At 42.6% G+C, this 26564-nt stretch overlaps 1 protein-coding gene across 1 annotated transcript in view; it reads left to right on the forward strand.

Annotated features, from left to right (window-relative positions):
- The window catches only part of NCCRP1 (NCCRP1, F-box associated domain containing), a 427848-nt gene that overhangs the window by 16825 nt on the left and 384459 nt on the right, over positions 1–26564 (forward strand). The window contains exon 2 of the mRNA XM_044056895.1: positions 19851–19925. Coding sequence (XP_043912830.1) covers positions 19851–19925 — 75 coding nt within the window. The remainder of the gene's footprint in view (positions 1–19850; positions 19926–26564) is intronic.

The raw sequence follows: 26564 nt of genomic DNA on the forward strand, positions 1-26564 counted from the left end.
TGTCTTCCAGCTCAGGAAATTGTTGCCGACCTGATCCACACTTGCACTTCTTAGCATTTCCCTCATCAGCCTGTTGACTGAGATTATCGTACGCTGCTCGCCATTTTTGGACCATTTGGAGATCCAACTTCTCTTTGCAGAAAGCCATCAGATTCTTTCCCTGGCAGTCCTCTACAATTTCTTTCTTGTACTTGATGGAATAGCTCTTTATTTTTACACATCTTGTCTGGGGGGGGTTAATTGAAGACTTACGAGACAGGAGTGGCAACGCAAAATGACGACTGTTAAGAAGACACAACCACACCCATTCGTTATCAAGTGCACATATTTTACATGCATTGTCTGTACTTTGACCAAAGTACAGTTGCCAGTATTTATGGGCCAAGGATCTCAACCATCAAATGTGAGTGACGATAAGGGTTACAGTAAGAATCATGGAGGAAAGAACCCGGGGAAAGAATCTTACAACTTTCTGCAAAGAGAAGAAGTTCGGTGTCTGAATGGTCCGAAAGTGGCGAGCAGAGTATAATAACTTCAGTCAGCAGGTGTCAATAATATTATTTTAAATTCAACACGTCAGTTGTGTGTTGTTGACTATCTTAACTGGGGCTTATTTTTGGGGTAGGGCTTATGACCACCCTGGAAAACCATGCTAGGTCCTATTCTCTGGTTAGGCCTTATTTATGAAGAAATACGGTATCTACTTGAAATATCTCAAAGTTCTTTATCGATCACCTATGGCTTTACTATCCAAGTTGAATGTCGAAATAAATGCTGTATTACGATTAACCTTTAAAGTTCTAGTGTTGCTTTCAACCATGTTATGTACATTACTGTTTGCACTCAGTATACGACAGTAAACCATGAAACTGTGTAATGACATGTATTACTTAAAGCTTTACCTACCTATACGGAAGCAGTTTTAATCAGTATTGTAAAAATAATCTAATGTACTATGCAGGTAGTGTATTGTGCTTCAACTCAAATCTGTTTCTTTGAGCTCAGCACTTGTTCAGAACTCGTTGTAAGCACTAAATAAGCTACAAATTACTACAGCACTCAACTTTCCTCACTTGTCTAGAGGAAAATTAGAAGTTATGTACTCACCATAACGTTCCATCTGAGTAGGTGTATTCATTTGTCTGCAACCTGTGGGTTATGGATCCGATATCGGATCCGAACCGGCATGGTTTTCCAGCTATGGATCCAAGCTGTCAGCTCCTCCCCTCACCCATAATGCCCTGCTCTACCCTCATGACCTCAGATCGAGTTTGCCAACAGCAACAACACCCTGAAAAGGGTAACAGATAATATGCAATGAATACACCTACTCAGATGGAACGTTATGGTGAGTACATAACTTCTAAATCTGAAGTAGGAGATTCATTTGTCTGCAACCTGTGGGACCTGTGGGACAGAGTCCCCAGCTACCTGAATCTGCCATCATGGAAGGATATTCCGGAGCACCCAGAGCCAAGGGGATGCTACCCCTAGATGCAAGATCCAACTTATAGTGGGAGATAAAAGTATGAGATGAAGCCCACGTGGCTGCTGCACAAATATCATCTAGAGGAATCCCTAGCCTTGCTGGCGAGGTAGGTAGATACTGGGTTGAATTGAATGGGCATGAACAGGCCTTCCTGAAGCTTGATAAGCCAATAAGATGCACTGTGAAATCCAGCGGGACAGAGAAACTTTAGAAATTGGCTTGCCCAAATTAAATTTTGCAAAGGAAATAAACAACTGGTCGGATTGCCATGACCAGCCCGTCCTGTTTTAGATAAAATCTAAGTTGCCTGTGGACATCTAATGAGTGAAGCTTATATTCACCTTTGTTCTCATATTTAGGAAGAAAGGGAGGTTAATGGACTGGTTAATGTTTGCTTCAGAAGCAACTTAGGAAGAAAGGGGTTGGTCCTCGGATGAAATACCAAGTAAGGAGGTTTAGCTGATAATGCTTGAAGCTCTGAAACTCTCAAGAATTTGAGATCCACCGTAGCTGGAAGAAAAGTACCTTTAAGGAAAATTTTACACAATTTGGCTGACATAAGAGGATTAGAGTCATGGCCAATGTGCATGGCCAATGTGATAATGAGACTGTGGAACTGCTGGCACCATCGTTAAAAGAGTGGAAGGGAGAGGATTCAGGCCGCGGTAGACCTTTCTAGTTTTATGAGCTGCCACCAGAATTGCCTTAACAGGAGTCCTGATCAAGAGTGGAACTGGAGCCAGCTTCAGGTTGGATGGGATATCAGATCCGAATGGGATCTATGAGAATCATTCTGCAACCCACCGAGGCTTTCTCCCATTCCCAAACTCTCATGGCTTCGACAAAGAGGGTGGACCTCGCCCTTGCTTGTTGATGTATGACTGAGACCACACAGAGTTGTTGATTGAATCGCAATTGTTCCCAAGGAAGAAAGTCCTGAAGTGTAAGCAGCGTGGACTCATCTCGACTCTGATATGAGCGTGGTGATACAATGTCGTTCTCGTGCCTTGTTTCTTGAGCCGTGCGGACCGTAAAACCGGCCCCACCCCCACCCCGCACGAGGTGGGGCGCGTCCGTGGTCACCGTGGCAAGAAGGGTGGTCACAAAATGGGTGGCCTGGGGAGGAGAGCCACCACAAGCCAGCCCTGATGCATGGACATAGGGGATTGAGAGTATGCATCTGGAGAGCAGGTCCACTGAGCGAGCACTGTTGAGCCTACTAAAGAGTCCACTGTAGGATTTTTATATTGAGCCTGTAGAGCCGTCAGCCGCGTGGCTCGCGCCACAGAAGGACCAAGGAGAATGGCCGCGCACCTGCGAACAGAAGATGGAGAATGGGTGCCGCAGAGAGAGAATTTTAAACTCCTTGTGTCTAGCCTGGAGGTCGAAAATCTCGCAGCTGAGTGGGCACCAGGTTAAATTCTACCCAGCAGTATTGTGGGGAAAGGAGCAATTTTGAGAAAATTAATGAAAGGAAGGAGAGATGCTTTGAGTGGGGCGTGGAAAGCCAGCGATGCATTCTTTATTTTCCAGACCTGTCGCCCTGAAGCAGAATGTCCCTGCATGCCTGCCCCTGAAGTGAACGGGGCGGGGGCTGTGGTGGACCAAGTAGCAGAACGGAACTGGGGGCTGTCGCGGTGGGGCTGAGGAAGGGAACGACCTGAACTGTAGCGAAGGGCGTGCAGATCGCTCAAGGGGCCTCTCCAGATCCAGTGTTGATTTTGCAGCTGAATAGGTGCTGGTCGAGGAGGGTCCATTCTTTTTCTCCCAGAGGTTAAGAGAGAAAGGGAAGGGTGATTTTTGGTTTTACCATTCAGCCGGCAGATGAAAGACTGGCCAGAAACAAGAGAATGATCTGGTCTGGCTTGGCTTCTGGATAGCCTTTGGCTTTGCTGATGGCCAATTTCTGTACTGGGCTGATCTGATCTCGGAGGGCCGACGAGGACTTAGCCTTTGGAAGCAGATTCTGCATGCAATATCCTCTGACCGGGTGGAGGCGTCGCGGGAGACTTATGGACTCCCATCAATCTTGGAATATGATGCAAAATGCCCTCTCCTGATTTGAGCAGGCAACCCCTCAGGAGAACCCCGCAACCCACCCAGAAAGTTCCAATTTCCCGATTTCTGGGAGCCCTCTGGAGCTAAGCGGCGTGGGGAGCCTCCTGTCCTCCCCCCGGCGGTTCTGGTTGTCGAGCTGGCTGGGGCTGCGACTTGGAACCTTCTTCTTCTGACCCTTTTGGTAGGCGGTCTTCTCCAGGAAGTTCTGAGAGAAGCCCAGTTCCGGCTTCCTGCGACTTCCGTTCGGAGCACACATCTCAGCGTTTTCCTTTTGGTTCCTAGGAAGCCCGGGGTGCAAGGGAGAGAAGCCTGACGAGCCGAAGGGAGCAGAAGTCCTGCGGTGGCGGTGTCAACTGGCGATCTGATGACGCCGGCCCAAGCAGAGGCGCACCAAAGCGATCCAACGCAGGAGGTAGGCACGCCGAAATTATTAATGCGGTGCCAGAGTGGCCTGGCGGTGGGACAGTGCCTGTCCTCTCGACATTGACTCGGCGAGTATGCATCTGGGGGATTTTAATGATCTCGCCAGGAAGTTACTGACCTAAGTCCGTAGTTCAAGCGACCTGCAGCACCCTGTCCTCAGGCACTAAACATCAAGCCGACCAAAGCGGTCCATCATCAAGACTCCCAAGCTTCCTCCCTGTCCATATAGCTCCTGTAGTTCCGCCTCTCATGGGCTGCCGCAGTCAACATGGCATCTACGGAGGCCCCTTTACTCCCCTGAGCATCTGGCCTGGGATGGGAGGACTCCCTGTCCCGCCGGGCCTCTTTGGGTGGCTCGACGGTGTCCACTCTTGGGGGCCTCCGTGGTAATAGAGGTCTCCTCGAGTGGGGAGACCGAGAAAGGCTCCTAAGTGACGGTCCTTAAGGGCCTCGAACCAGGGGGCTGGTCCAAGAGGTTGTGGCAGACCTCAATGACCAGGGGTGAAGGGAAGGACACCAGCCAAATGGGAAGGCCCGCCTCATACCGTTGTGGCTTCCCTCCCTCCAATCCGTGAGACTTCTGGGTCACCGAGAAAGACATGTGGACTCCGATTCCCATGAGGAGCTCTTCGGACATCCTATGAGGGGCAGGGTGAGATCCTGGAGCCTTCAACTTCCCGTGGAGGAACGGGGCGCCCTCGGGCTGTCCCAAGGGCGGAAACCTCCTTTGTGGCACAGTGCAGGCTTTGGGCGGGCTCTGCAAGTGCGCACTGGGTCCCCTGTCAGGGCCCAGCAACTACATCAGCGTCGATTCCGACCTCAGAAGTGGTCCCTGATCGGCTCCCCTGGTGGGAAGAGTAGATCGGGCGCCCTCGGTCGCGGGTCGAAGGGCGCGGCGCCCCACAATCGACGGCGCCCGGAGACAAGTCCCCGGAAGAAAAAGGGTGGAGCTCGAGAGTCCAAATCCGACACACTTTCGAGCGAGGTCGAGTCCGGGATCCGCCCACTATTAAAGGTCGGACCCGGCTCGAGAGGCTTTCAGGGAGCTGCGAGAATCCGGATGGGTCGTCCGAGAAGAACATCGGTTTAAAAATACTGGGCTCACCCGCTCGACCAGGATCATCCCATGCGCAAGGGCAGGGATGGATCTTCGGTTATGAGTGTCAGATCAGCATCGAAAGGCCCTCGGCGTGGAAGCTGCCAGGCTCATAGCTGAACACACGTCCCTCGATAGCCCGAGCCAGTCCAGAAAAAGGCCTCTCGCGTCAGTGAGGCTGACCTGGAGAGAAGGAGGCCCATCGAGGGGCCATCCTCTGTGGAGCTGGGATCATCCACAGTGGCTGGCGGGATCGAGCAGAGGTCTCGGTGACCCGCGCTTGTCGGTGCTTGACCTCAGTCCTTTGAGGCATCGGCCGGCTCCCAGGAGAAACTCCGAGTCGGCGGTCCCGCGAAGAGGGTGCATGCGGGCCCGAACGCAGAGGCCGATCGGAAGGGCGGAGCGGGGCTGAGTCCGGCGCCTAAGGCCGCCGCAGAGGAGACCTCCGCTCCGAGGAGGGGTAAGAGTTGAGACCTGCAAATGGAACCCTCAGATCCGGGGTGTTCAGCCACAGTTTGAGTCCCATGAGGGGGTCATCAGCTGGGAAAGCTTATTTTTCCGGGCAATGACAAGCCTCTGAACTTAGCGTTGGTACCATCCCTAGTCTAACCCGCAGAGATTACCGAGTAACTAAAGAAAAACCAATACACCGAACCTACTTGCTCTCCGCCAACAGCGGGGAGGGATACCCCTTTTAGATTAAACAGCAATCTAAAAAAACTATCAGAAACACCAAGCTCACAAAAAAAATCAATACAAACTTCAAAATTTCAAAATTTAACAATAACAGCTAGTAGCTTTAAACAAATTAACCATATTGCAGAAGACAAGCGAGAAAAGGTCTGAGGTGACTTTCACCAACACATACACTCTCAAAAACTTAAAATAGCTTGGATTAAAGCTGGAAGACCATAGCTAAAGTCGATATCTGAAAAACAACCAACAGAGTTCACAAAAAATGAATCTCCTACTTCAAAAGGAGCTGAGACACTTGAGCTACCACAGATCAGTTTTTAGTACTTAATAAGCACCCATCCAGGCATGTCTAAAGGTCTGCTTATGGTGTTTTCTCCTGTCTACCTGATGATTCTGGTCATCTTGGAACAATGCAACAGTTGCCTCATGTACACAGACAACCCTCTCCTCCTACCACCCAACACTACAACCTGTGAGAAATGCATTTGTATAGCCAAACTGAAAACAAAGCTCTCATCACAGAAGACTGGACTAGACAGTCAAGAGGAGAAGGTAAACACTTGCACGACACCACACTCATCACATAGTCCCACAAAACCTACACCACCAAAACACACACAAACACAAAACACACGCCTACATTCACGGAGGCTCTCAATAAAAGTCTGCCCAAACAAACGAGACTTCCAGAGCAGAAATGCAAGCAACCTCCACCCACCAACACAACCCAAATGTCACAGCCCACAACCTCAGTGTGCCACTCAACTACAGCCCGTAAGGCATAACGTACCCAACACTCTAGTCGTAGGTGACTATAGTCGGGCACACTGATATTCCACTCACCAGGCTAAACAAGGAGAAAGCTACTGTCAGCTTCCTTTCGGGTGCCAGGATCCACCACATAACGCATGCACTTGGGTCACTCCACAACAAGTACAAATATGACTGTCTGTCATTGTCCATGTTGGTGTGAATGACCTGAGATGTACCTCCCTGGACCACATGAAGAGACATGGAGGACCTCTCCGATCTTGTAGCCCAGACAGGTATGACCCTAGCCCTGAGTAGCATCCTGCCATCACCCAGAATGATACCACAGTACAAGGACAAAATGATTGACTTCAACAATTGGCTAAGCTTCTGGTGTCATTCTAAGGGAATCCCAGTATCTGTCTGCCTGGGATGACATGATCGACAGACCACAATGCTTTTCCAGAGATGGCCTGCACCTGTCACCCTTGGGATTCCAGATACTGGCAAAGGCTCATGCCACCCCTATAGTGCCTTTTTTTAGGCAAGGTTCAAATGACAAATTCACCACTGTAACTGGTACAAGCAAGCAAAATCGGAGGGTAATGCTAGAAGTCTAAACCTCCAAAATGCACTCACTCGAGGCACTCCTTAAAATGGAGAACATTGACATCTGTGCAGTGACAGAGACCTGGTTCAAAGCCCCAGAGAGCACCCCTGCATTACCAGGCTATAATTCATACCACACCTTTCGGCCATCTAACCCAAACTGAAACACTAAAGATGGAGGCGTGCCCATATTCATTAAGGATATCCACACCTCCAAGCTAGTTGCTCAGCATAATGCATCCGAGATTATCCAAGTTCAGCTAACTCTGGGCAAGACTGCAAACAGACCACCCCCCCACCATACCTCAGGATTCCCGCTCCTCTTTTCTTGATACACTGGAAATTATTAGGGTACAACCCAACTCCCTAATAATGGGTGATTTCAACTACCCCACTATTAACTGGGAAAACTACTCGTGTACCAACTCCTTTTGCTCAACGTTTTCTGGAATTCATAAATTCCAATGCCTTGGATCAACTTAGCCACACCCCCACCAGGGGCAGCAATATCCTCGACCTGGTCATCACCAACATGGGCGACCGGTGTTCCACACCAGAGGTCAATTCCTCGGTCAGATCCGACCACAAGCTAATCACCCTAGACATACGCATCCCGCCCCCACCCCACATTAGGGAAACAACCGTAAAAAATTTCTCCAAAGCTAACTTCACATTTCTTAAGACAGAAGTGTCAAACTTCACGACACCCATGCAGATGGACAATAGAGGTACGACTGCTGAATCCTACACAAATGCACTTTATAAGCACTTACACGAATGCATGGATCATGCTATCCCTAACAGAACCAAGATGTTATCTTCCAAAAAAAGGAAGCCAATCTGGTGGTCTTCTGTCATAAACTCTACAACAGAAGAAAGAAACTGTTGCAAAAAAGAATAAAATCCCATGATTGGAGGAACTCCCAGGTCAGTCTCGGTAAGAAGCTGAGATCTCTCATAAAATCCTCCAAAGCTAGTTATGAAAACAAAATCGCCACTGGTTCTAAAGACAGCCACAAAGCATTCTATAGCTATGTCAATAATCTCAATGGCAACACTCAGATCTGCTCTGAGTTACAGCACAATGGCACTAAATATACAGAACCAACTGATATTGCCAATATCCTGGCAGATAGGTTCAGTGCTAACTTTACCCCCCTCTCACCCCATAAAGAGCCCATCTCTATACCGGAAGACTGCAAAGTTCCTGTAAACACGGATGCACAGGTAAAAACCTCACTCTCCAAAGCCAAGAACACAGCATCCATGGGACCTGACAACATCCCAAGCTGCCTTCTACATGAACTACAGAATGAACTAGCACCCCACCCAAGTACCATGTTCAGTCATAGCCTCACCTCAGGCTTTGTGCCCATTGAATGGCACACCACGACAATTATCCCACTCCACAAAGGGGGGAGCCACGACAGACCCCGGGAACTACCGCCCCATTAGCCTGACGAGCCTGGTCTGCAAGGCCATGTAACATATCATCATGGAACTCATAAACAAAGACATTGGAGATCTCCAAACTCTGGACCCCACACAGTTCCAGTTTGTAAAAGGCAGATCATGTCTCCTAAAGCTGATTGACCTCTTTGAAGCAGTCACCAAAGCCATAGATGAGGGTAAGGTGGTTCACACAGCCTATCTAGATCTTGCCAAGGCATTCTACACCATCCCCCACTATGGAATTATAGTTAAACTCACTAAACTAGGTATAAATCCCAGTGTCACAAGATGAGTTGCCAACTGGCTTACTGACAGAACTCACACTGTGAAAGTAGCAGACTCCAGACCAGAGACAAGTGGAGTACGGCAGGGTTCAGTCCTGGGTCCGCTCCTGTTTGGTATCTACTTCTCTGAAGTACAGGCTAACACAGAATGCCTTTGGCTAACTAAGTTTGCAGATGACTGCAAACTAGGAGCCATAATTGAAACTCCTAATGATGTGGTCATCCAACAAAAGGGCTTCACTGAGACAGGTGCCTGGTGTCAAAGCCATGGCCTCAAGCTCAATGCCAAAAGGTGCATTGTCATCCCCTTTGGTAAAAACTCTATACTCATGCACTACCACATAGGTGGTAGTCTACTTAACATCAAAAGTGGTCAGGAAATCCTTATACATGGCACACCTCATCACAAAAGGTTTCTCATCCAGAAAAAAAAAAGAGGTCATTGTTCCCCTCTACTCATCACTCATTAGACCCATTATAGAGTACAACTCCCCTTTTGGTATGTACCTCACAAGACCTCTACAACAACTGGAAAGGCCGCAGAAATGCCTCACAAAGAGGACTGCTGGCCTCAAACAGATGCCCTATGCAGACAGTTTCAAAAAACTCCAGCTTTACTCCATCGCATATCGCCTACTAAGAGGCGATCTCTGCCTAACATACAAAGCTATGTCAAACCCAGAGCTCTTGGGCATGCTCCACTTAACGAAATCCCAGTCCCGCCGAGCTACACACTCTAGGGACCTAAACCTTGTCACCACAATAAACAGAACATGCTGGAGGGACCTGTCCCAGAGACTTCCCATACTCTGGAACAGACTACTTGTCTCTGTCAAACAGAGCTCCTCATTAGCACTCTTCAAGAAAAATCTTGATGATTGGATGGGAAATAGGAAATTCATCCTGGGGATCACTTCTGTGGCTCTGCTTGACAGGGGCACAGGAAAATAATTTTCTTGGGTGGCGAAAGCCAGGGTACCTTTTTGGCTAGGCCTATATAGGCCCTAGGGCCAATAGCCTAGTACCTACCTATGAATCATAACTGTATACCATAGCATTTATTATCTATTAGTACTATTAACTAATGTTCTTTGATTCCTGCATTTGTACTGTCTTAATAGCACTGTAAAATGTTATTCCTAAGCTTTCTATGTATTGTGATGCTGTATAAACACCTAAATGTATCTAACTTGTCTTTCAGTGTGGAGCTTCTCCTCTGGCCTCTGCTGAAAAAGGGCCTTTGGTCCAGACACCCCCGATTAACAAATGTAAAATAAATACCATGTGTTCTCTTGAACACTACTTCATCCCTAACTTCTGTTAAGTTTTTTGGATACCCTGTCCTAGAAAACCTACCCAACAATACCTCATACTCTACAAGGAAGGTAACTAAATGCTACACCATTCTTGCCAACCTTACTAACTGCCCTTTTACTACAGCCTTTTTCTGGTATGTAGCATGTCAGCTATGAAAGAGGAGGTTGTTGTTAGAGAAAGTAGATTTTCTGTAAATAGAAACAAATCTAGCCTGTGCTGTGTTTTTTATTTCCACATCAAATTAATTGACACTCAAGTCTGAATTGAATAACTAAACTTCCACAGTATTATTGATGAATTCCAAAAATGTACTTTATCAGTCTGTCCACAAAGTAAAAATATTATCCAAGGACAATATACCACATGACCAGGAGATACTAAATTCACCTTTTAAATAAATTAATTTTCCTCCCAGTAGGCCATGATTAAAGTTTGCAAAAGCTGGGGTGCAGGCAGCACCCATAGCTTGTGTAAAATATTGCTTGTCGAAATATATGAAGTTGTTTTGTTAAAACCAGCTCCATCAGAGTTACTGCCGTGCGTATTTTGTGTCTATTTCTGCTCTCTGTCTCAACTGATTTTCAGACCATTGCAACCCCAGTGTATGTGGTATTACTGAATACAGATTTACATCCACAGTGACAAATAACATTTTCATCAAACTATAGTTCGTTTATTAATCCTAATAAATGCCAGGAATCTTTACAAATTTGACTTAACACTACTCTTGACCAAGTAGGCCACATGTCTCACTATATAAGTTTTTGACCTGGTGGCATCTGCAGTAGACCTAAAAGGATGATCAGCTACATTTTATGTAATTTTGAGATACCAGATATATCTGCCACTACTGGTTTATCATCATACATATATTCATACTCACTTTTGTCCCATTGTCTTTGCATCAACATGTAATAAAGGCAGCTATCTGTAAGGTTGCATGCCCTATCAATTTCACTTAAAGAACTTTCAGTGTAAGCTTCTTCACTCAACATACTTTTCATTTTAATTGCATATTGAAGGTTGTTCATTAGCGGTGGTACAGTGGTAACGTTGTTGCGTCACAGCAAGAGATTCTCCTGTTCAATTCTCTGCTGGAGTGCCTTCTGTGTGGAGTCTGCATGTCCTCCCCCCGGTAGAGTGGCCTCTGAAAGACATGCGTGAATGGGCGTGCCTTCGCTAAAGGTTGGTTGTTGGGCTGGCAACTCGGCAACATAAAAATTGACTTCCAGTCATTAGCGGACCGGAGTTCCACTTTGGCAACCTCTAACCGGGAAAAGCCGAAAACCCAAACAACAATTGAATGTTGTTCATTATAGCCAAACATCTCCCCTTGTCTGGCTTCATGTCTCTAATAGAAGAATCATTACACAGGTCATTTAATAACTTCAGTTTTAGATAAATTAAAACTTTTCTTTTCACTTGGTTTTGACAAAATGCACCTTATATCATGTTCACACATTTTTTTCAAACATTTGCACCTAACATTCAAGGGGGGACTTGAACAACTAGAAGAGCTTAACTTCAGCATGCTGTTGCCATTTTGAGGCTAAATTTCATTTCCTTACAAACCGTTTCAAATCTAAAATTGTCTGTACTAAGTTCACCCTTCTTGCTGGAACAAAGGAAAGTCCTTTAGCCAACACATTAGCATAAGCGCCAGTAACTTATCTGAATAAATTAGTCTTTAAAAGTGTTGCTTACTATTTGCAGTTTCTTTGCTGTAGGTTTCACCTGATATTCTAGCTAATTTCATTGCTGCCAGTAACTGTTTTGTTTGTCGTAATTCTGTTTGGGTTTGGCTCCTTGTTGAATATAATTCTCCTCACTGAGCTGTTGGTCTTCCCCACGTTGCTGACTTTCTGATCTCCTGACTTCTAAACAGGCGGCCCCTGCAGCTGTTGCATTTTTATTTTTTTGTGCTGTGACTTCTTCCTGTTGATTAGTGATTGGACCATTGCCTAAATTGTGGGAAAGGCTACCATGGTAACCTACCAGTCTAGGATATGCCTCATTTTTTGCATAGGCTTTCAAATCTCTCCTAAATTTCGCCAACTTGCTGTTGAAAATATTACTACACTAATTGTCCACTGATTTAAACATATTTAAATAATTGCTTTCATAATGCTCAAATAAGAGGTTGTTTTTCATGGAATTATTGACCAAGTCCACCTCTTTTACTAATTGATCTACTTGAATGTTGTTGTATTTTATAATCACTTTCATAAGGTCACTGCCAGCTTTATCAAAAATTTTTACTAGTTCCTTATATTGTACCCCATTCATTTTCATGAAATAGCTGTTCTTCAACTGCAATTTCTTGAATAAAAACAACTTTCCTTCTAGAATTTTTAATTGATTTCTCATGGAAGCACCTATGTGGATTCCCAGGTGCATTTGTCTGGAAATCAGTGATTCACACCGACTGTGTTTGAGATGCACTCATATTCACTCTAGGTGTAGGTTGAATGAGAGTGAGGCCAAAACTTTCCAAACTATTCGATACTTCTCATCTTTGTATTGATCGCCCTTGGCCATGAGAAGAATGAATTTCTAAATACTGGCTCACCTGCTGCAGCAGTAAAGTAAGGTTCCCATAATTATTACATGTTCTTCCTCATTTAACTGTTGTCTCTAGAGGTACCCAGTGCAGAAGACGTATGGGTGAAATTGAATACTCCACAGAAACGCACCAAACACAAACTGATAAATTCTGTGGTACCAAAAAGGAGTCAACAGTATGCCAAACTCAGAATTTATTAGAACAGGTTTTGCACTTTCGTTCTGTATATCACGTAGAACTTCGTCACGACTAAATATGTTATTAATGACACTTCTTTTATACATAATTTAAAATCACGATACACTGTTAGACCCAACCTACCAATCAAAACTGATTGCAAAGTAAAACCATACACAAGGGTAAAAAAATACAAATAGCAATAAACTAAGTAGCGCCATAGTTTTTCAACTTTAAAACAGAATTACTACCCATTGAATCATTCAAACCTGGAAAACATGTTACATTAACTAAAATTTGCCATTTTAATTCATATTTATTAAGATGTTTTTCTCTAGCAAAACCCATTTTGTCTTTCATTAGTTGCTCCATAACAACAAAAGCACACTTAATTATTAAGAAAGTGGGTAATAAGCCCATGTTGTTTTTTAAGAAAGATAGGTCATTCAAAATGTTATTGGAGAGTTCTAGGAAAAATAAACCAGTTAGTAACATACCTCCAGGGATGTTTGTGTGGCCATTGCCCATAATGCAAAAACATTCTGGTAACTAGTAGTTTCGTTATTAGAAATTAAGAATATTTTGTCACAGAGCATTATTATTGTGAGTCAAAAAATGTGGTGTATGGAGCTTTGTGTTCTAAGTGCCCTGCCTTTTACATAGGGAAAACCCAGAGGATGTTTAAGAATCAAATTTATGAGCACATGCAAGATGTACAAAAATCTAAGACCACAAATACCCTTTTCAGATACAAACAAGGAAATAAAGACTACAGTTTTGCTTTTCTAGTTGTGGAGCAACTAACAAAAGATGAAAGGGGTTTTGTTATAGAAGAATATCTTCATATATGTAAATTTAAAATGGCACATTTTAGTTAATGCAATGTTTTCCAGGTTGAATGTTTCAGTGGCTATTAATTCTGTTTTATGACACTACTTAGTTTATTGCTATTTGTATTTTTATCCTTGTGTATGGTTTTAATTTGCAATTGGTTGCAAATGTTGGACAGGCTTAAAATTGCTCATGTGCTTAAGAACCGATGGACTGCCCGAGCTGTAGTGCCAGTCAGATGATGGAACAGAGTATTTGAAATCCTGTTTAGTTAGGCTCTTCTTGTCCTGTGTCCAGCAGGACAAGGAGTTGACGGTGAATGCCTTCCTTCTCCCATGGTTAGAAGATTTTCTGTTATTTTATAGACACGTCACAAAATTCAGAGACAAAACTCATCTTTCTTGGCTACCATGAGGTGACAAGGATATAGTTTCAGGCTGTTGGGTCCCTGGGAGTATAAGAAGCTATATCCTACTACAAAGCAAGGCCAATGTTTAAGTAATGTGTAAGTAAAGGCTTGTGAACCGAATAAAGGAACAAGCAAATATTGCTTTTGATATGCAGAAATAACTTTTTTTTAAAGGCAGTCATCTCTTAAAGATATGTATGTAAAATAAAGTATGTCTTTCATAAAAATCTGATGTCCCTTGGGAAAAAAAAAAAAAAAAAAAAAGTGTCTACGTCTATCCATTTGTTGCCCTGTTTTTTTCTTTCTCAGGTGGGGCTGGCCTGTATACCCTGAGAATGCAGAGGAAGCAGGTGTTTAGAGTGGGAACAACTGATTTCCTCTGAACCTAGGATGGATGGATCTGCAGCAGTTTAGTAAACCCTCTTACAAATGGATTGAAACTTTTTATTTTGTGAACATTACCAACTATTAATTGAAGAATGCTGCTTTCAAGGGCCTGTCCATCACAGTGTAGTTGTTTTCAAACTTCAAAAATATCTCTTACATTTATTGCATGCGTACTTGCTTGATGAAGGTATGAACAGACAGACAGACACTATTTCTTGGACAAGGATTCCAGGAGTTAGTCCTCCTTTCACATTTGATGCTACCAGACTTTGCCTTCTGAGCTCTCCTCTTTATGGCTGTTTTCTGACTCCAGCCTTCCAGCCAAAGAAGATTTAAATTTTGCTGCTTGAGATACTTCCCATAGCAGAAAGCCCCTCCCACCACTCATCTGGTGCCCGAGTCAGGCAAGTGTGTTCTTTAAAGCTGTGTTTTGTTTCACGCCTTACAGCTTGTGCTAACTCAGCAGTTTGGGGGAGGGGTTAGCAGAATTGTCCAAAGGCTAAACATGCTTTCCTGGCATGGTTTGTCATGTCACAAAATCAATAGACTGTATAACAGAAGCCCAGAAGGAAGAATATCATGGGAAAAATTAGGAGGTGCAGCACCCACTTGGATAAAATCAGTCTCATCCAACTAAACAAACAACTCAAGAGGACAAATACAGTCTACCAAAGCCAAATTTGAGGTAAATTTGGCCTCCCAGGCCAAGAACAACCACACAGCATTCTTTAGCTATGTCCATAACCTCAAAGGCAATACACAATTCTTTGCGGAGCTCATTGTAAATGGAGCCATATATACTGAGCCAGAAGATAAGCAAACCAACTGGCCAGAAAATTCAGTTCCAACTTTGCCCCTCTCCCCCCCCACAACCTTCCCTCAGGAAATACCATCAAATATAACTCTCTGCTGTCACTAGGGAACCGGTCCTAAATGCTCTATCTAAGACCAACAATACTGTATGAGTGGGCCGAGACAGTATTCCAGGATGCCTTCTAAATAGCATAAAACATCAGGCCTTCTGGAATTGCTGTTTAACTGTAGCCTCCAAACAGGCTTCATGAATGGAGAACAGCTACAGTTATCCCAGTACACAAAGGAGGGCCATCTGCAGACCCCAGAAACTACAGATCCATAAGTCTCACTAGTCTTATATGCAAAGCCATGAAAAGAATTATCATGGACATGAACAATATTGATTACAGCAAACCTCCAGACACTAGACCCAACCTAGTTTGGCTTCATCAAGCGCAGGTCATGCCTACCCCACCTGGTGAACTTCTTTGAGAAGGTTACCAAAGCAATGGATGAGGTCAGGCTTATTTACACTGCCTACCTTGACCTGACCAAGGCATTTGACACAATACCCCACTCGAGCATTGTTGACAAACTCAGGAGGTTAGGTACAAACCCATGTGTCACCCAGTGGATAGCCAACTGGCTTACAGATAGGATCCAGAAGTTAGAACTGGGAATTCCACCTCTATATAGTGGCTAGTCACAAGTGGATCCCCTCTGGGATCAGTCCTTGGACTGCTCCTTTTTGGCATTTACTTCTGTAAAGTCAAGGCCAATGTCAGTGGTCTCTGGCTTACTAAATTTGCAGATGATTGCAAATTTGGAGCGGTCATCGAATTCCACATTGTCACAAATGTTCTCCGGGAAGGTCCGACACAGACCAACAACTGGTGTCAGAGCCATGGACTAAAACTAAATGCCAAGAAATGCGTAATAGTATCCTCCAGGTAGTCATTCACCCCTGGTGACTATCCTATTGGCAACATACCCCTTAAAGTTGACCCAGTAGTCAGGGACATAGGGACACACACACACAGTAATCTAGCCTTTGACCATCACATCTGCAGTAGTGAGGATATCATTCTATGTAACGCAACTTATAAACAAAGGTATGGCATCGAGGTCCAAGGAAGTCATTGTTCCACTGTATTCAGTATTCATCAGACCTGTCATTGAGTACAGTGCCCTCCTGTGGCAATGTACCTAACCAGGCATGTCCAACAATTAGAACGTTCAGAGATTCTTCACTAAAAGAATACAGTGCATAAGTAAAATGCCCTATGCAAACCACCTCAAGGCTGCATCCCTCTATTTTGTTTCCTACAGGCTGTTGGGGGGAGATCTATGCCTGGCATACAGGGCATTGTCAGACCCTATTCTGATGGGCCTCCTGCATATCCACAAAACGGCACCAGAATTACCAGTTCTAAAGACTTAATCCTTGCCTATGATATAAATAGGAGTTGCTGGAGAGAGAGGTTTCTGTCCCAGAGACTACCCTGTCTCTGGAATAGGCTCCCAATCCCACATGAAGCAGAGTTCCTCCTTAACCCAATTCAAGTGTATCTTGGACAGTTAGATGGGAACAGGAAATTCATCCCTGGCTTGGCACCTATGTCTGTAATGGACACAGGTAAAATGTAAATGGTTACTCTCCCAGGCCCCTGCTTGTAAATATTTAATCTCCCAAGAACCTGCTTACACTTGTCAAGGGTACCAGAACTTGTCAGAGATTTGGGCTGCATGGCTAGGCTTAAAAAGGCCCTTGTGATTGTTAGCCTGCTTATGAACCTATAATGTGTGCCAGCAGAAAGAATGTATCCCAGGGAAAATAGTGTGTGTATTGAAGAAGAAGAAAAAGCAGCTGACAATACAGATAACCCACCACTTTGCAGACCATCTGCTAATAAGCACGCATGTTTCTTTTCAGAATTTAAAGGTTTTGACCTTTCTATGCAAGAGGAAGAGGGGAAAAAGTTAGTCACTAACCAGTATGAGGAAACTGAGAGGGTATTACAAAATTTGCTGCGCACAGACTTTCTCATTTTAAGAGCAGAACATTCTTCACATATGGGCCAGAACAACAGCCAATTTACTATTGATGATTGCAGCCATTTGCAGTGTGTGACAGATCAGTGTAAGCTGTATACAGCAGTGCCTGAGATTGTGTTTCACATCAAGCATGTGGTCATTCTGTTACCACTGTGTACACTGACTCTGAGTGAGCAAAGCAGGTAGAGCTTCATCTGCTCAGTGAGTAGTTTCATGTCTAAGTAGCTAATATTTTAAGTGGCAGAGATAGTGGCCTGTTTATTGCTGTTTGCCTCTCTTGTTCTACACACAGTGGCACAGTAAACAGAAGAGTTAACTTGCAAAATCAAATAATGCAGCACAGTGTAGTAGTGTTGCTATAAAGCAGGTTATCACATAGTCTTTGTTGGATGTATAAACAGTAGATGTACAACATCTCTGCTGCAGGAAATTGTGTATGTAGTTTGAAATGTAACCATGGGTGTTTTAGTTTTCATCCATGCAGTCCCTAGGAGTACGTTTGCATTCTTGCTGCATGGCCTTAAACTCACAGTCATTCCATAAAATAAGAGCTTGCCACATGCTATTCTTGGGTGCATTTCTTAGGGACAATATGGACTTCTACTTCTCTGTATATGGTAACATCTCCACTATGGATAGTACCTTACCTTATTGCTTAATTATTTTTCACACTACTGGATACTTTTTGTGCTTCCTCCCTCAATTTCCAAGCACCTGATATTCCTATCCTCAGATGTCCACATGCATTGAAGGCCTCCTGCTGTGACACACAAGGAGGGTCGTCTCCATGGAAGAGCTGTCTTCAGGAGAGGACACTGAATCCCTGTTTATGTCCTAAGGAGTATAAGCCACCATGCATCCCAAATGAGACTGAACATGTGATTTTCCATTAAATTGCTGTGAGTTTATTACTTACGAAAATGACAGGGTGTGGAAGATGCAAAAGTAGTACTAGAAATGGAACACAGTAATTGTTAAAGAAACTGATGCATCCCTTTATTTGTGGGGTGATTACTGTGGCTTAACGAAGTCTAATATTGCATCCAACTCTGGTTTGACAGGACCTCTAAGGCCACATCATTTAGGCTGGCACTGTCTCATTTAGCTTAAACTCCTATAATTTGGGGACTTAATCGGGCCAGCTGGAGAAACAAGGGTTTGCAACTGCAGTTTGATTTACAAAGCAGTTATTTTTTAATTAATATTAATGCCACTTTTCATGGAAAATGTTCAAGTATGGGTGAGATTTATGAACTCCTACACTGTGTGCATAATCTGTATTCAAGAACATCCCTACCACAGTTTTGTGCTTTCTAGTCACTCAGAAAGATTGCACTAAGTGTACATGTAATCTACACTTTGTGGAAACCCTTATGAATTCCCTCAATATTCCTCAATCGGAGGATGTTAGAAAGGATTGGGGAGAAAGATTAGATAAGCAATTCACAAATAAACAATGGGGGGATATATTTATAACTCCCAAATATGCAACAAAGTCTGTAAGATTTATGATATTTGCTTCAAAGTGTTTATATAGATATTTTTATACCTCAAGTAGACTCCATATAATTTTTCCTCAGGCAAGAAAGCAAGTGTTGGAGTTGTGATAGAGAAGAAAGAGGTAATTGGGAAGATATTTTCTGGGAATGTAATGACTTAGAATAGTCTGCTGGGAATGTTTTAAGTCTACTATCGGAAGTATTGGGTGAGCAAATTAGTATAACTAAGGAAATGATTTTTTGATCTATGATACAGAGTCGGAATTGCTTAGACATAGTAAGGCCTTGCTGAGTCTAATTATGGTGTCTACCAAAAAAACAATTACTAAGAAATGGAAATCCAAGTCTAAACCAACTGTACTACAAGTAGTGAGTATAGTAAGAAAGAGAAAACAACTGGAAATGGGATCTTTAGAAAAGGGTGGGAGCAAATTAGATAGAAAAAAATGGGAATTCTGGGAACAATACATGCAGAATAATTTTCTGGAGGAGGAAATGAGGTCTAAAAGAAGGAGGGGTTTGAATGAGCTGTGTAATGTTTCACTGTCAGTGACTGGATAGATTATAAGTGATGTATAATGTTTGCAACCAAAAATGTCAGTGTTTTTTTTTCTCATTTGTATAAATGTATGATTGCTAATATCATAAGTGATAATTTAATAAAGATGTTTCTTGTTTTAAAAAAAAATATTTAAGACTGCAAAAAATTAGGAAGAAGAAGGTATGAGTTATGCTTGTATTGTATGTTCACTCACAACAGTGTACACTTAGCGATGGCACTAATGAATCCCAAGGTATATTTTTTTCCATGCTTTTTATTCTTGTGAAAATTGACACTTCTTGAATAGCATGCAGGTATATGAAAATAAAATGGAAACTGAAACTTAGTGTGGGCATGAACTGTCAATTTAAGTGCAGTATTCAGCAGGGGTTCTGAAGTATTAATTGTTGTTTTGGCAGGCCTTTCTCATAAAGTACCGTTGGACACCACTCGACCACAAGCTCCACCGCCAAGGAAACCTCTGGAGTCTCTAGGCAAGTATGAATGGTGTGCTGCTTTTATCAATGGTTGTATCAATAATTATTTACAGAAACATTTTACATAGATTGGCTTTAAAGTGAAGTGTCTTGCACTTCAAGAAAATAAGTATTCTATGCTTGAATTTTTTTTTTTTTTACTCAAGTAATTTTTATTTTCAAACAAATTAAATTATTGCAGATACAACATAATCTAAATAGTAATACATAAATAACTATGTACATATGCTTGAACCCCAAAAGTTCCTCACCAAAAGGATAAAGGGACTCCAAAATCTGTCATATGCTGCCAGATTGAAGAAACTCCAGCTCTATTCAGTCGCTCAGAGGTGGCATGTGCCTGACATACAAGGCCATGTCCAACCCAGAATTAATGGACATGCTCCACCTCAAAAAATCCAAATCCACCAAAACCACTAGAGCAAGCGACTTAAACCTTAGCACGGATATAAATAGGACGTGCTGGATGGATAGATTTATCACTCGGAGACTCCCTATGCTGTGGAATAAAATCCCGGTCCATGTGAGGCAGAGCACCTCGCTGGCTCTGTTCAAGAGAAATCTTGACCTGTGGATGGGAGATGAATCATCTCTGTGTCACTGCTGGACAGAGGCACAACAAACTAATGGGCACTATTTTTTTCATATAAGGGGTTTATAAATGCCTTAGGGCAGATAGCCTAGTATAAACCCATGAACCTATGAACTTCTTAACAGTAGAAGGACCAAACAAGCCATTTTTTCTGTCAGAAAAAAATTGCATGGCTTCTTGTGGAAAGGCATCTTTTCCAACGGGTCTGTCTTTTTAAACTGTGAATTAAGTTTGGTATCCTTGATATATTTTTGATTTGTTGAGGTTTAGTAGTTATATTTGGTAGTACTGTGCTTATATTTCAATTAATCAGTTTGAGTTCACACTTTATTTGATGGTTATGCATTTTAAAATATGCAGGTGACACTTGGTAAATTTGATCCTGCAGTGGCTGATGTGGTCAAGGTGTCTTTTTGTGTAGCGGGAAGAACATGAAAAAATGGAGCACCAGCTTTTCAGGATTGCATATTGTACTTTATCATTTCTGTTGTACAGCATATCATAACGTGCCATAGATGTCTTGTTGTCTTTCTATTGATTATAAGTGGCTAGAAATAATGTTTTACAAAATGCATCCAGTTGACAAATCAGAAAATATTTTAAGAGATTATCAGCTTTATTTTTATACTCTTCCTAGTGAGGACATTGACAGTGCTACACACATTATGTGCGGAATTCTTAAACATTGTATGTAATTGCATTCTGTGCATTAAGCGCTCTGCTTTTAATTACCTCATTTCAGATGGGTTTCTATCACATTGTTGAACTTTTAAAAGTTCGAATGTTTCAACGGAGATCCCCCTTACAGTACGGCAGTGGAAGTTTTCCATTGTCTGCACTGTAGTGCGATCTCTGAGTTGGGCACAGCCCACCACGTGGTTGGTGCAGGGGGGCAAGCCCCCCTGCTTAAGCTTTCAGGTAGGTTTTTTTCTCTTTTTTTTTTTTGATTTTCAAACTCTTAATAGTTTGAACATATGGTCTTGATCATATGGTGTTTTAACTTTTAAAAGTTCGATTATCTGATGTAGACCCATTTCAGATACATGGGTCACAGTAACCACAGGAAGTGTACAAACGACTGTCTTGGTCCTAGAGTAGTACACAGTTGGACATAGCAGACCATAGTGCGGTATGCACATTGGCCCTACAGAAGAGGGGATCGGCTAGTTGCATGCTACATAGCACAGTAGGGGAACAGCTACATCGCTGTTATGCTCCATCATACGTTACTTTGTAACTGTTCCATGCTGCACCTTTTATAGTCCGCACTGATTCATAAACTGTTTTGATCCTTAGGCATAACAGCAGTGCTAGTGTAATTGTGATAATAAGGTGATGAAGGGATCTGGCTCTGTTCAAGCTCCCATTGGTGAGCTCTCAGTGTTCCTGTGGAAGAACATGTTATTTGGGTAGCAGCACTTCTGCATACCTGCCCTACTCCTCATGGCAAATTCAGACCTGTTTTTATGCATTTCTCCTTCATGGGTTAATACTAGGCTAACTGCCCTTGTGGGCCATTTTAAGCCTAGCCAATTACCCCATGTGAGAATCAAACCCTGCACCTTGTGTTTGTAAGGTAAACACCTTAACCATTATGCCAACCTCCCACCATATAAAACTAATATTGTCACTGCAGAGTCCGCACAGAATAATCTTCCAAATCTATTTAGATCTGACTCATTTTGAATCGTCAAGCTATTTTTAGACATTTTGTCTGGAGAACTTAAGGTCAAGCCTGTAGGATACAGACTTCTTTGTGGCTGTAGGTGATAATGAGTCTGTCAAATCTACTGCAATGCTAACAGTAGAAAAGAGAAATCATAAAAGAGGAAATAAGATGAAAATTAGCGTACTAAAACACAACATTCCAAAGCTGAATGGATTCCAAGCAGTCAAGAAATCTACACCCATTAAGAACCTATCACTATATTCTCCCCAGTGTATATACTGTGAAATTGCTGAGGCAGCCTTCCCACACATACCTCATTAACAAGTTTTAAAAGTATTAATTGCAACTGTTATGTGGCCATGTGTGGTTAGTTTTAGATGTTGTATGTGTGGAACAGCACTGAGTCAGTGATGTGTACACTGGCATTTGTATGGATGTTGATAAACAGAAAATGAAATGTTCCTGTTTTATAATAAACCAGGCTGTATACCACTCTCAAAACAGAATGACAAAATTACTACTGTGATATATATCCTGTCTTATAATAAGCAAGAATGACATATTACCACTGTGATGTATATCGATTTTATCAGCCTTCATATGTAGCCTGTTAAAGGGGCATTTGAATGAGCATAATGTCAAAGTGGTTGGTTACTAATCTCAAAAGGACTATGGGTGATGCTTGCAGTAACGTTCATAATCCACAGAAACACTCATTTTAGTAAACCTGAAAAACGGGCTTTCGCATGAGTTGTGTGAAAGCAGACATGTTCATGTATCCTTGTTTTTTTTGTGTGTTCAGAGAGTTGAGTTTTGGAGGATTGTGACTGATTTTTTTGACTGTCTGTCACAGTCCATTTAGGAAAAGTTTGCTACCCCTGAAAATATATGGTGGTTCTAAGCTACACATGGCTGTTTTATAAAGAGGAGTCAGACTGTGGATTATTGGGATTTATCAGTACCCCAGTTATATATGTGACATATCCAGCAGAAAGGTTCTCCTGGGCCACTTTGTGTACAGCTATTTTTCAGGTCAAACTGTTAAATGGTGTGAGTGTCAAAGTGACTTTAATAAGCCTATGTTTTGATTGCAATGTGGATGACTGGCAGATTCAAGAATTTACTGTCTTATATGAAAAGAGTACATTTCATGAGTGGTATGTATCACGGCGTTTGGCATAGCCAGTTTGAAGTACTGGATGAATTGTAAAGTCATGAAACTGGTTGTTGTCTTGCAGTTTTACTGGCTTCTAGATCAACCTGTTTGTTTATTGCATGCCCAGATTTGTAGTACTGCACCCCCAAATAGTGCTTGCTCACACAGGTACTTATAAAAAATTGTTTGAAACACTGACAGTAACTTTGTTGTCCTTTAGACTGATGGCAAAACAAGTCACTGCAAAGCTACTATATGCTGCTTTCACATAACAAGTCTGTTGTGCTGGAAGTTATGCAAAAGACAACATCTGCTGATAACATCTTACAGGATTTTGTCAAGGATATGCCATGTCTGCCCTTGATTTTAGCACCAGATTACAAAACCATTTATGTTTCGGGTAACATTACCCCAAACACTTACATGACACCTGGTCCTGAGAAAGAGCTTCCAAGATTCTTTTTAAGCTGCATATGCTAATGAGGAATTATAGAGACCTTCGTCTGATTCCAAGATGTAAATCAAATTCACTGAGTAGTAGAACCTAATACTTTTACACTGGAATGGAATGGCAAAGTGCCAGCATGGCCCATTCATGTGAATGTCCAGTCATGATGCAGGGGTCATTGCAGTTGTGTGACAGTGCTGGTACTACAGCCATTACATAGAGGAGTGGCTAGAAGTACTGCCACACAGCTGGAGCCTGTGTGATAGTGTTAGTACTACAGCCATTACATGGAGGAATGGCTAGCCTGTTGGATAGTGTTAGTACTACAGCCATTACATGGAGGAGTGGCTAGAAGTACTGCCACATAGCTGGAGCTGTTCCTCAGTTTTGCAAGTTGTTTGAAAGGGCTCAGTCAGACTATAATGCATGGTTATTTTGAACGTCCCCTCAGTTTGAAGTAGATGACTCAGAAAATGTGACTTTCTGTGTAAATTTGTGCATTACTTTATTAGTTCAAACTTGCAGCACCCCCCTACCATTTTCATTTATGATAAGGAATGCAGTGTAGACTTTTTTTCCTGTCATGCATATCATCTCTGACCATAGCCAGCCTTAGGCATAGGCCAGCTAGGTGGCTGCCTAGGGCACTGTTGTAGCAGGGGCACTTTTCTAGTATTTATTTGGTGTAGGTAGACTAGAATGGGGGCACCAGATTGTGTGGTAGGGGGCACCGTGGAGCCCTTTTGCCTAGGGCACCAGTTGACCTAAGGCCGCTCCTGTCTCTGACATTCAGGTAGGACTGTGGGGACAGCTAAACAGAGGACATTGTCTGCTACATAGTGTGTTCATTGGTGACTGAGTTGTGCCAGGAATAGGTAATGAGATTCATCTTTATAGAATCTTGCCGAATCAGTAAGGTGTTGTGTTTTATACAGTATCGTTACCTTGTTTTAGTATGTCATGTAATCCATCAACTTGCTGTGTTGAAACAGCATGAGGTAGTCTTGGGCATTCCACACCCCCTGGTATGACATCATCATTGGGCTGGAGCTGTTTTTTCACTGTCGGGGTAGCACTGTAGTCTGGGGATATCCTTCACCATTACAGTAACTTTTTTTTAATTCCACTGTTAAGTTCTGTTTAAGGCTATAGTGACAGTTTGCAAGGCATCTTAAGAGCTGCTGTTAATAAAGTAGCATATTCTGTCTTTGTCTTAGTAGTTACTCTGTGTTTGACTTTAATGTGGATGCACGTCATCTGAATTCCTTTTTATAAACGGATCCAGTTGTCAGTCAGTTGTACTGGTATTTGAGTGGCCAGCTGCACATAGGAAAGACCTTCAAGGCTTCTTGCTTGATTAATGAACATACGTCTAAGGTCTACACCTGAGGAGTACTGAAGAGCTATTCTTTCCCCAGCCACCTTGCCAAGGTTTAACTTGAGACTTTTCACCTTACTTTGCATTTTTCTCAAATTATTTACAGATTTTCCTGAAAGAATGCAAGTGATATTTATTTTATTTGGCATTTGTTTACCAGGAAAGTCCAACTGGGCTTGAATCCCGCTTTCTGCAAAGTCCCAGTGAGTAAAGCTGCAACATATATAGTTCAATTGATATTATCACATGCAGTGCAGCAACAAACAGTATAATGGACATACAGAATAAATAATGTCCGATCAGGAAATCATCTAGTGAATATTAAACAATTATGGGATATCTGAACAAAGTACAAGCAGTGGTGATAACCACTGGTAAATGTGTTGTGCATTTTAAATAAGGGCAAAAGACCAAAGGAAAGGAAATAGATTTTGCAGTTGGGGAGATTAGGAAATGGAGTTAAAGTAGGGAGTTATTGGAGAAGTAACTGGTGCTTTGGCTAATAAGAGAAGGGGGAAGGGGAAAAAGAAAAGAGACGGAAGAAGAGAAGGAAGGAAGGGAGGGGAGAAAGGAGAGAAGGAAGGAGTACTGGGAGGTGTTAGCCTGGTGTAAGACCTTTACAGAGCTAGGAGTTGAGAAGTAATCTCTTTAGAGATTGTTTGAATATGTGACCACAAAACATTGCTGTAATATATATATATATATATATATATATATATATATGTGTGTGTGTGTGTATAGGAATACTGTTCCAGACCCTGGCTACTGAGTAGGAATATAGGCAGTGACTGAATTTTTTTTTCGGTTTATGGATCTCAAGAAGGTGTTTCTCAAATGAGTGAAGAGGGCAATTAGGGACGTAATGGTTAAGAATGGTGCTGGTTGCTGGGCAGGATGAGGACTTGTATATAGAATTTTATGAGCAAGAAGGAGTTGGGTGAACTTGAGGTAGTGAGGTAACTCAAGCCAGTTTTAAATATTTGAGGGCGGAGCAGTGGCGGCAGTTGTATGACTGACTGGCTGAGTAGAACAAAACTGAATCCTCTGCAACATTTGACCAGCACAGAGTTAAAAAAAAAATAATCATTGTAAGAGGGTCCCCACATAATCAAATTAATATGAAAATATTCTTGTAATGCAAAAACTAACAGAATGTTCTGCATCTGACCACAATCTCATTTACAATGCACACAAATTCTGTGAAACTAATTAAGAAATCAGTTGGATAGGCCTTATTTTAATGACAACGGCTATATTGTGTTAATCAGAGTATGAAGATGTTGTCGACTCTGGTAGAAATTGATACTGAGTAATGTTTTGTTCAACATCACTGATGCTCATCATGGGTATCATGGCTTCAGTTTTGTGAGAGGATTTCATTTTTAGATGGACA

This window comes from Protopterus annectens, chromosome 14.part0, assembly GCF_019279795.1.
Source record: "Protopterus annectens isolate FY-2018-M chromosome 14.part0, PAN1.0, whole genome shotgun sequence".
Taxonomy (NCBI): Eukaryota; Metazoa; Chordata; order Ceratodontiformes; family Protopteridae; genus Protopterus; species Protopterus annectens.